Here is an 11,375-nt window from a genome sequence, read left to right as displayed (position 1 = left end):
CCGCGGTTGCTAAGTCAATTTCAAAAAAAGCTGCGTTCGCGCCAACTTCCTACCACATTTAAAAATGTGAAAGTCGCTAGATTCCACTAAATTTTTGACGTTCTGTAAAATGACGTGTTGTTTTGACAGTTGACATGTTTTGAACAAAATATTTATTGGAACGATGCAGTGATAACCGTACAGTTTAGTTTAAGATATTATTAATTATCCTCTAATTTTATTATTTATTGAAAATGGCTTCGACCAATGAAAGTGATATTGAAGTGCTGAAAAATGAAATCGAACGACTTTCGAGGGAACTCGATCAGGCAAGCAGCGAAAAAGTACAATCTGCTCAGTACGGCCTTGTGCTTCTCGAAGAAAAGACGGATTTGCAAAGAAGATGTGAAGATCTAGAAGTGGCTTATGAAAATACAAAGCACGAACTTAAGGTTACACAGGAAGTAAGTCGTCTTCGAAATGACATGCATTGTTTGTTTAGCACATTTTCGATTTAAGCATTACTGTGCTTAAAACGAACAATTTAGCAGTCCTAGTAACAAGTGATACAGAAACCGTTATTGCAGTTTCGCTATATTTACAAAAAACGACAGACGGAATTATTGATTAGTCAATTTGCTAATTGTGTCGGAACTACATTAATTATTTAAATGAAATTCAGGTGTTCTATTGATGATTATCACGCGCTGTTGGCTTTTGTATAAAAACATGAAATTATGTACATAGTTGTTTGTTAATTCTACTGTTCATTTGATAGTTTCATATGAGGTTTTATCATCATATATTTATGTAGATTACATCATTAGTTGTGGTTGGATTACCTGTATGATGTTCATTTCTTAATATTTAATACATTAAAGTAAGAAAAAATTAAAATACCACATACATTTGAAATTTCGAATTACAAATGAGAAATTTTTATTAAGTGTATTTTTTCATGAATACTATTTAAAATGTACATTTTGTTGCCAACAATTTTTTTAACTTTGATCTTTTCATACAGGCTTTAGCCAAGTTCCAGTCTAGTCACAAAGTAACAACAAAGACAGGTATTGAAACGGAAGAATCCTTATTATCTGAATCAGCCGCTCGAGAAACATCATTAAACTCCCAAATAATCGAATTAGAAAACGAAATAAAACAACTTCGCCATGAGCTGGACAGAGTTACTACAGAAAGAGATCGCATGCTACAGGAGAACACCGATATGGGAAAAGATAAAGAAGACAAAAGCATGGAGTGCAAGAAATTGCGAACCGAACTTCGTGAAATAAAATTTAGAGAAAACCGATTAATAAACGATTATGCCGAATTAGAAGAAGAAAATATAGCATTACAAAAGCAAGTGTCGGCGTTAAAAAGTTCGCAAGTCGAATTTGAAAGTCTTAAGCATGAAATTCGAAGGTTACATGAAGAAATGGAGCTGCTGAATCTTCAAGTTGAAGAACTTACAAATTTAAAGAAAATAGCGGAAAAACATATGGAGGAGGCTTTAGAATCTCTGCAGACCGAACGAGAGGCGAAATATGCTTTAAAGAAAGAACTGGACCAGCATATTAATCGAGAATCGTTCTACAACATTAACAACTTGGCATACAGTATTAGAGGGATGGGTGACGAGCCGGCGCTGGGCAGCGACGGTGAAGACGATATTCCAGGACTCAGAAGAATCGAAGCCAGTTTAGGTGGCAGTAGCGCGTCAGATTTGGCATCACCTGATGATAAACAAGTCGATCTGTTCTCTGAAGTTCACTTGAATGAACTGAGGAAGCTAGAGAAACAACTTGAACAACTGGAAAAAGAAAAATTAACTTTGACTCAAAACTTGAGGGATAATCAAGCCATGGTTGAGAAGAGTCAAGGCGAATTACAAGTTTTTATTGCAAGACTGACGCAGCTGGCGGCTCATGTTGATTCTTTACAACACATTTCCCAAAATGTTGATAAGAATGTATCCAAACCGGCACAAGAGGCTGGAAAAATTTTAAATCAGTACCAACAGTGGTTTAAAATGTCTTGTAAAGAAATAGAGCAGCTGAAACAAGATATAAGGGAGTTGGAAAAATTGACGAATGTGTCAGATGCGACGTTACAATTGAGGAACGAGATCACGAATTTGAAAAATAAGCTGTCTGATACTGAGCAGAAGAGTATGGATTTAGAAGGTGATTTGAAACTGTTGCGGGAATTTGCCAGTGAAGCTGGAACGTCATTGGATGAAACTCAAAATAATTTACAAACTGTTACGGAAGAACTGGCGCAGTTGTACCATCATGTGTGTACTGTTAATGGGGAGACACCAACACGGGTGGTTCTGGACCATGAAAAAGAAGGGATGACCCCAAGTAAGTTTCTAGGACCATTAATATTAATTTTTTTCCAAAATATCGAGAAAATTGAAATATATTTTGTGTTAATTGTCGTACAGTTGAAATGAAAAAATCAGAGACTACTTCCTATAATTATTACAAAATGATTGTTTAGGAGATTCAGAATTAGTCACAATGAGTCTGCACATGAAACACTATTGATTAAAATAGCATTGAGTAAAAAATCAACAGGTGTTTCAAATGAATTGAATTTTTTTGTATGAGCGCCGATGACAAATTTTAGTTGCATAAAATTGGCGTGAATGGATGAACGCACGCACAACCGACGGGATCAAATGAATGGCGACGTTTTTTATCGTCGATAAAATTTTGTTCTGAGTACGTGTGAATCTAGTTGAAATAAATTAGAACAAAAGTTATCTTTTAATCTATTCATCCTGTGTGGTTAGATTAGAACATATCAATTTTCTTATACTCTTGTATTTGATATTGAATATGCCAATTACAATGTAGCTGTAAAAGTATGTTAAGAAATAATAATTATTGAAAAATGGCGAAAACGGAGTTTATACAATTTTTTGAGTTGCTTTGTTAGAAGGAAAATGATATAAGATACTTGAGTTTCAGCATTTCTAAAGAAAGAAATGACGAAACATTTTATTTGTTTTGTCCATGAACTTTGCTTTTTACGTCTTGAGCGGAAACTAAGACAAAGAGTCGATCGGACGACTGGCTACTTTTATGTTCTCTCGACGTTTAATGACCCCATGAATACCAAACAATCGGTCTCCCGTTTCCGGCTGTCTGTGTCGATTTTTATTAGACAGATAATTTCCGAAACTATTGGACCGATTATTCAAATTTTATACGTATTTTAGGAATTTCGTGCAGATAGTAAAACGCTCTCCAAAATTTACACTAGTAATTATTATTTAGATTTTATACAGAGCTGTTCATTCAAAGAAAAAAAAGATCAATCTGACTGAATTACCACCTAGAGTGCTTTTCTGTAAGAGGTAGAAAGGCGGAGTCAGAGTTCTGCGCATGGAGTTGGGCAAAAATAAATTATAGGTTAGTTTATAATAGTCAGTAGCGTATTTTTTGTTCAGTTAAGGAGTTTGGTATAAGAAACTGCACTGGAAATGATTCTGTCACTTGCAAAGCCGACTCAAATTTCGTTTCTGCGCAAGTTTACTGACCTGTACCTCTCACAGAAAAATCACTCTTCAAAGTAGTACTACTATTTTAATAAGGAGTTATAATAATCGAGTCCACGGACGAATGACCACGTTCATATTTTCTCGACGTTTCATGACCACCAAAGTACGAAAAAAGTGGTCTCCCGTTTCCGTCTGTCTGTCTGTTTGTCTGTCTGTATCCATTTTTATTATACAAGTAATCTCCGAAACTACTGCACCGATTGTTATTACATTTTGTATGTGTTTTAGGAACGTCATGTATATGGTTAAATACTAACTAAAATTTGGATAACAGGGTTGCCACTTTTCTGGAAAACCTGGAAATGACAGGGAGTTTAGAAATTTTGAAAATATCAGGGAAAAGTCAGGGAATTCTGTAACGGGTCAGGGAAATTTACCGAATTTTGTTGAAAGTCAGGGAACTAATTTATTTTTGTTACTTGTTTGAACAAAGGATTATTTTTCGTTTTCTATGTCGGTGTTATCTCAAGTTTTAAAGTCGCATAACTATAGATTTTTTTTATTAATTTAAAAACTGGAATATCGTGGTTTTGGTCAGAGAAAACGTCATCTCCAAAATTTATAATAAAAAGTTTTTTTTAATTTTACAAAATAAGATACTTCTGCACTTGTGGAGTATGAATCCGTGTCCAATTTTCAGCCTAAACATCCAGAATTTTTGGAAAAAATTTAAAACTGAATAACAATATTTTGCAGTATAACTTTGAAACTGTAAAACCGATTGCTTTGAAATCTTATAAATATTTTAAGGTTGTCATAATCATGGTAAATCATTAAGCAAAATTTATTCGTTTATCCCCTCCCAAAAAAGCAATGACATCATCTCAAAATTTTTGCGAATAAGTCCTATCCAAAATGTGCAAAAATGGTCAGTCTATACTTGTGATTTATCATTGCATTAAATGTTTTTAATTTTTTATACAAGGTGACTCATAAAAATTAATGAATCAGTCGATTTATTTTATTGATTAAATCAGGAATTCAAAGTGATATACGTGTCTTCGCAAAAATGTTGATGACGTCATCAAAAAATTTTGTTAAGAGAAAACTCATTTCGAACGTAGCCCAGCACGCTTATTCACAAACATATTTTAATTTTAACTTATAAGGTTTCTCGTAAAAAAATAGAATTTGCATAATCAAATTTAAAATTTTTCGAAAAAGCTGGATTTGTTTTATTGTATTTCAGGGGCGAGGGAAGTTCTTCTAAAAAATGTGAAACCTTCTCGGGGGTCTCAACTGTCTTTTTTTTTAACAAAAGACCTTCTCGGGGTTCCAAATATCTTTTTTAAGAATATGAAACCTTCTCGGGGGCCCCAACTGTCTTTTTTTAAGAATCTGAAACCGTCTCTGGGGCCCCAAATATCTTTTTTAAGAATGTGAACCCTTCTGAGGGGTCCCAACTGTCTTTTTAAAAAATGTACAACCTTCTCGGGATTCCAAATGTCCAAATTTTTTAGGAATGTGAAATCTTCTCGGGAGCTCCAACTGTCTTTTTTTAAGAATATAATATCCTTTTGGATACCCAAAATGTCTTTTTTAAGAATGTGAACCCTTCTCAGGAGTCCCAACTGTCTTTTTTAAAAATGTAAAACCTTCTCAGGGGCTCCAAATGTCTTTTTTTATGTGAAACCTTCTTGGGGGCCCAAATGTCTTTTTTTATAAGAATGTGAAACCTTCTCGGGAGCCCCAAGTGTCTTTTTTAAGAACATTAAATCTTGTCGGGGCTTCCAACTGTCTTTTTTTAAGAAGATGAAACCTTCTTTTTTGCTATCATACTGTGACTAGTACCTTCTATATTGTTTTTACTCCATAGAGGTTTTCACGAAATAGTAAAATGCTGCAAAATCAAATTTTATAATTTTTCAGAAAACCAGTATTTGTTGGACTGTATTTCAGAAGCGAGGGAAGTTCTGTCACAATAACTTTCGACCAATTTTTTAAAAAGTATCACCTTTTTTTCTGACAAGACAACTATCTAAAAATTACACTAGTCTATAATCAAAACTTATCAAGATAAAGAATAGGTGGATTTTACTAAGTTGAACATGTAATTAGTTTTTCTGGCACGTCACATTATCGAAATGTTTGACATGACGTAAGTAATATGCATTCATGACTAGGAAATATGCAAATCGGTATATTTTTGACAACAATGTGATAGTGTCTCAAAGAGTTACATGGAATTTTTGTTTGATTTATTAATATTTATGGTTAACTGATCACAAACTAATTGAATTTTATGTCCTTTCGATGATGATTTATTTCGCGTAAATACTTCATTCTTATGACTCATAATAATCAGCAGGAAAAATTAGATTAGGAACATACGAGTATATTTTAATTTTTGGTGATTACAAAAAGTTTCATAATGTGGACCAGTATACTTTCTTCGTTTTTCTTAATGTATAAAAAATAAGTCTCGACGTCTTTCCACACATACATATATTTAAATAAAAAAATTACAGTTTAGTCTAATACATATATACATGACAAGATCTTCAGACTGTTGTCACCTTGATTGTCATTTTTTTATAAAGCCCAGGATGCTCAAATATCATTTGACCCCAAAATTTAGAAGTCCATGTGTTCTTTCTTGATGCCACAAAATGCGTAAATGTAATGTATGAACAGAACAATTTCACAATTCAATTTCATGGTGGATAATTTTGTATGCCCACCAACAGTGTTAGTAGATTCTATATATTGTTACTTTCTTCTTTTTATCGTATTCATATTTGTGGGTATATCAGTAAACCATTTTCTGTAATATATACAGTGATTTAAATGCATTGGTGAATTATATTGTAGTCAGTGGTTCGTTTTACATCAATTAATTCATACATTGCGACCCAATCAATTTTTACACAGAAAACATACATTGAAAATAGCTCATTAAACAAATACCACTACCACTATTTATTTGAGCATTTCCCACTAAGATTATCGTAAATTTAGTATCACGGTATTTTTAACGTACATCCTTTGAAATCCTTCTAATTTTATCTACCAACATTACATAGCAAGAATTCTTACAATAGACTTGTTTTATTTATAGTGACGGAAACAGCACCACCTATTGGAGAAATATCAAAGATCGAACTCTTGCGAAGCCGGCTTAAGAGTGATATTCCTCTACACGACCTCGAAATTTTGAATGATACATCAGCTTTCGCTCGAAATGTATGCACCATTGTGGACCAAATAAAACATCTCAGAAACGCCATCGAAAATACAATAGAATTATCTAAAATAAAAAGAGAAAAATCGAACGGGTTGTACGAATGTAAGTTAAAAGTATTTCAAACTCTATTTTTCTCATATCACCATTAACAGCTATTAAAGATGAGAACACCGAAGAAATTGCCGAATTACAAGAACAAGTGATAAGATTGAAGAGTTTGCTCTCGACTAAACGGGAACAAATCGCCACGTTAAGAACCGTCCTCAAGTCTAACAAAAATACTGCCGAAGTGGCACTCACGAATCTGAAGGCCAAATATGAAAACGAGAAGACTATCGTATCTGAAACGATGATGAAGCTCAGAAATGAGCTAAGATTGCTTAAAGAAGATGCCGCAACGTTCTCGAGTGAGTATCGCAATTTTAAAACTCCGAAATTAGTCATTTATGTACTTAAAAGGTTCTAAATTCCGTTTGACTCTTTTTTAGGTTTGCGTGCGATGTTCGCAGCTCGTTGCGAAGAGTACGTCACTCAAGTTGACGAGTTACAGCAACAACTAAGTGCCGCAGAAGAAGAGAAGAAGACTTTAAATCAACTTTTGAGATTAGCTGTGCAACAAAAATTGGGTTTGACGCAAAGATTGGAAGAATTGGAAGTGGATAGAGAAATAAGGAACGCACGTAAGCCTAACAATCGCAGTTTTCAACGTCCGGGGCGATCAAACAGGGACATGTTCTAGCGCAGGTCAAAACCTGTGGTTTACGCGATTGCATTTATCACCACATTCTTCAAACTTTAGAGTTTTCATCAACTATGTATTTTTTAATTGGCGTTAACGTAACAGAAGTGTCGTGGACAGTTCTGGAGAAAGTATTTTGATTGTAACGAAATGTGAGGTAAATAGTGCATTTATTTATTGGAGTAATATTTTATTTCTAAATTATATATTAGACGTTTTGTAGTTTTTATTAGTGTTATGTCGTCAATTAACAGACTTTTCCATTTTCTTAATTTTCGTAAAATTGGCAGGTACTAATTTCTGTGTTGGTAGGAGTGGCCGGTGCCAATTCGTCGTAACTTCAATACTAGTTGTTTTACGTTGCAAACTATAGCATTTAAAAAATACTTGACCCTTAGTGAAATTTTCAAGCTAGAGTAGCCTATAATTGAATTTAATTATCAAATATATATTTATTGGTAGATGTGGCCCATATTTCGTGTGATGTATAGATTTTAAACAGTTTTAGTTGTGTTTATTTAGTCTACTGAAATTAGCCCTTGAGGGGATTTTGCAATATACATTAGTTAGTGATTATTTGGTGGTGTAAACTAAACTAATCTAGTAAATTAATATTGTGAAATAATTGTCAGTGAAAACTGGTTGAAAGTTTTCACCCAAAATTGGCGTTAATACCACTAAAGGGCAACGTAATAATAAAAAACTGTGGTCTGAAGTGTAATTGAAGAAAGTCTAACCAAGAAGTAAGTAAACATATTTATTTTCTAACTGTGGTACTAAAGTGTAATTGTTACGGTTTGAAAAATAGTTAAAAATAACTTGTTAAGACGTAGGTTAAGAATAATATTATAAACTAATGGCGAATTGCTGTAATTTTAATAGTGACTATAATATCACAATTCGTCTTTTCCGTTGGTTCTAAGTCCATAATCATAAAGATGATGACGTTTGTTGATTATTTGTCCTGTTTCCGAGCCTATGGACCACGGAAATGCCCGTCCCTTACAATAATATAAAAATCCTTAATGTTTGAAAAAAAAATGTGCATGCTCTAACACGTATTTTTGTTATGATGGTACCAATTACGATTCAATTTTTTTGTTCGTCAGACAGCTAACCTGTTACTTTTTTTATATTTATTGTTATAAATTATTTTAACTTTGCTTATATGTGGTTAATGTTACTTAATTGTACCTAATATTTTTAATATAATTATTACTTTAACTAAGAGCGACTCTTAATTGTGCCTTTCACACACCTTACATCAACATTAAGAAGACAGAAAAACCAAATTGCTTGTACGCAATACACAACAAGGAAATCCATTACACAATATGACCTTTATAAATTATCATTTACTCATAAAATGAAGGTTACAACAAAAGCTAAACAAATATTTATATTTGTAATGTGTGAATATAAACAAATCAGTAATATTATCTTTATCTGTTTCACGATTTCAAAATAAAACATTTATAGAAAAGATATATTTATTTTATAATTTCAAAGAAATCACAAAATATATGGTTTGCTATATCGATCTAATATTTTCTATATATTCATTCTCTAACTGAACAAAGTAAAAAACATCAACGAATAATTCTTTAAAGAAACCTACGAAACATTGTGCCAATATTCAGAGGATATGATATCAGTGGTGACATTTCTAAAGTAAATTCTAGATTTATTATGATCTGAAGGAAGATCCTAGATTTTAGTAGTAGTTTTCTAAATTTTGTAGCCTCACGTTTGTTAGCAGACGTACCGCCAGTGATATAAGTTGACTTTCAGTAGTACAAATATTTTATTAGTAGTAACATTAAGTAGCCATAAATTCCAATTGGAAGTAACTCCTGCAGTTAACAATTTTATTACAAAAATAAAACTCCAAACAAAATAAACTTAAGACTACAATTAAATAAAGTCTTCATAGGTAACATAATTAAATTAATAACATAAACAACAAACTTTTAAAATTTAATAAGAATGTAATTTAAATACGTACTTAATCATTCAGTATGATTATGCATTAAAATGAGATTATTGAATGCGTGTGCTACAACTCGAACAATTCATCTTGTTGTTGCTCGTGTTGTTGTAGCGACGACTTTACTTTTCGCCCTTGTTGTACTACGATAGTATGAGGTGGTGAAAACAGATCACTGGAGCCATTATTATTGACCGACCTTCTCATTCGAGAAATGGGGACTTTCCTTTTCTCTATTTCATATTCTGTATTGGATGCATATCTGTAACAAGTAAGTATATTATTTTTACAGCTCAGCCGACATTTCTAGAGTAACAAAAACACTAATGATAAAATTACTCGCTATTGTTTTGTGTTCTTTTCACTTCTTTTTTCGTATTTGCAATCGCGGCATCTATTTTTCCTAAAAAATCTTCTACATTGTCTTCATCGAAACTGCTATTGCTTATGGGAGATGAGATCTGTGTTGGACTGACTATCGGCGGAGGTTCACTGGTTTTAACGGGCACACTACTATCACGTACTGGTATTAATAAATATTCTTTAAGGAATAAACTATCCGAAGCCCATAAACGATTAATCCGACGAATCTGCTCAATCTGCAACAAAATAAATAAGGTCACTTGTCCTAAAAACCTAAAATTCTTACCGTAACGTCGTATTTTAAAGCTATTCCTTGAAGTGTGTCAGTATTCGAAACATAGTGTTTAATACAGTTTTCATTTCTATTTACATGTTTGCTAGTACTACCGTATTTTTTTAAGGACCGGGCGGACTCCCTTATTGATAATTTTTCGTATGATCCCTTGTCCATTGTATTTATTTATAGACAGAGTAATGAAAGAGAGACGGTTCGAATTATGGAAAATTTATGATAACTGATCCACTAGCACGTTTTATTTACGTCTCCGTTGGTGATAAGAAATGTGGGACTTATCGTTTAACGGATTACATTGCTGCGAATTTTGTTCAATGTGAAAAAAATAAATTAAAGAATGTTGACATTTGAAACGTCAAAATGTCATTCATAACTTTCTTTCATACCTCTGCCGGTGTTGTCACTTATTCGAGGATTAATTATTTAAAAAAATAGTTTATGGATAAAATTAACCCAACATTATTCGAAGTTGCAGATGAGAGGTACAAACTGCGTACTCTTTAGTTCTTTGTGCATGTTAAAATATACAAGATTTTCGTTGCGGACAGAAGCAAATTTGACAAGGCAGCAATCTAGGACTTTATCTAGTGTCATTTGGTATTCCTGATATTTGACATTTGGCATGTTGATGTCCTGTCAATTTATTTGGTTCAGAATTGATTGTGTTAAAGTTATTGCTAACCATTAATTATTTACTCTACTACTTTTAACAGTCGTTGCAAAGCAACATTGCATAGCAATGTCTTATCAGTTGTATAGAAATACAACTTTAGGACACACGTTACAGGAGAGTTTGGACGAATTAATACAGGTACATCGGACAATTTATGGGATATTTTAACATTAATTTTTTTCAGTATGGTCAAATAACTCCACAGTTAGCGTGCAAAGTATTGTTACTATTTGACAAATCTATTAACATGACTTTAGCGACTCGTGTAAAGTCGCGTTTAACCTTTAAAGCAGGTAAACTCAATACGTACCGCTTTTGTGACAATGTGTGGACTTTCATGCTTAACGATGTTGAATTTAGAGAAGTACAAGAAATTACTAAAGTTGATAAAGTGAAAATTGTAGCCTGTGATGGAAAAAGTAAGTTATTTGTAAATATGGAAAAGTGAAGTAACCGATTATTTTTTTGTAGATGTTGGTGATGAAGGCAGCTCAAAAAAATAAATTATTCCAAACAAGTGTACTTTATGCCCTTTTATGTAAATATTTAAAACTGATAATTGTTTGTATGTTTAATTTCGTGTT

At 32.8% G+C, this 11,375-nt stretch overlaps 3 protein-coding genes across 3 annotated transcripts; 2 read left to right on the top strand and 1 right to left on the bottom strand.

The window, feature by feature from the left end:
- Positions 1 to 86: 86 nt before the first annotated feature.
- Positions 87 to 8,701, top strand: LOC135134398 (protein bicaudal D). Its single transcript, XM_064063065.1, has 5 exons — positions 87 to 443; positions 1,004 to 2,345; positions 6,609 to 6,836; positions 6,887 to 7,141; positions 7,223 to 8,701. The coding sequence occupies exons 1-5, from the start codon at positions 234 to 236 to the stop codon at positions 7,471 to 7,473; spliced, it is 2,286 nt and encodes a 761-aa protein (XP_063919135.1). The 5' UTR covers positions 87 to 233; the 3' UTR covers positions 7,474 to 8,701.
- A 557-nt stretch (positions 8,702 to 9,258) lies between these two features.
- Red (red Malpighian tubules) lies at positions 9,259 to 10,661 on the bottom strand. The gene is made up of 3 exons (XM_064062464.1): positions 10,110 to 10,661; positions 9,800 to 10,059; positions 9,259 to 9,722 (listed from the first exon to the last, which is right to left on the bottom strand). The coding sequence occupies exons 1-3, from the start codon at positions 10,272 to 10,274 to the stop codon at positions 9,530 to 9,532; spliced, it is 618 nt and encodes a 205-aa protein (XP_063918534.1). The 5' UTR covers positions 10,275 to 10,661; the 3' UTR covers positions 9,259 to 9,529.
- Positions 10,662 to 10,741: 80 nt separating this feature from the next.
- LOC135133917 (transcription initiation factor IIA subunit 2) lies at positions 10,742 to 11,353 on the top strand. Its single transcript, XM_064062465.1, has 3 exons — positions 10,742 to 10,929; positions 10,976 to 11,210; positions 11,263 to 11,353. The coding sequence occupies exons 1-3, from the start codon at positions 10,858 to 10,860 to the stop codon at positions 11,292 to 11,294; spliced, it is 339 nt and encodes a 112-aa protein (XP_063918535.1). The 5' UTR covers positions 10,742 to 10,857; the 3' UTR covers positions 11,295 to 11,353.
- The last annotated feature ends 22 nt before the right edge of the window (positions 11,354 to 11,375 follow it).

Source organism: Zophobas morio, unplaced genomic scaffold (genome assembly GCF_036711695.1).
Source record: "Zophobas morio isolate AGI-343-1 ecotype UQ-CSIRO unplaced genomic scaffold, CSIRO_AGI_Zmor_V1 ptg000023l, whole genome shotgun sequence".
In the NCBI taxonomy this organism is placed as follows: Eukaryota; Metazoa; Arthropoda; class Insecta; order Coleoptera; family Tenebrionidae; genus Zophobas; species Zophobas morio.
This window is presented reverse-complemented; position numbering and strand designations above follow the sequence as displayed.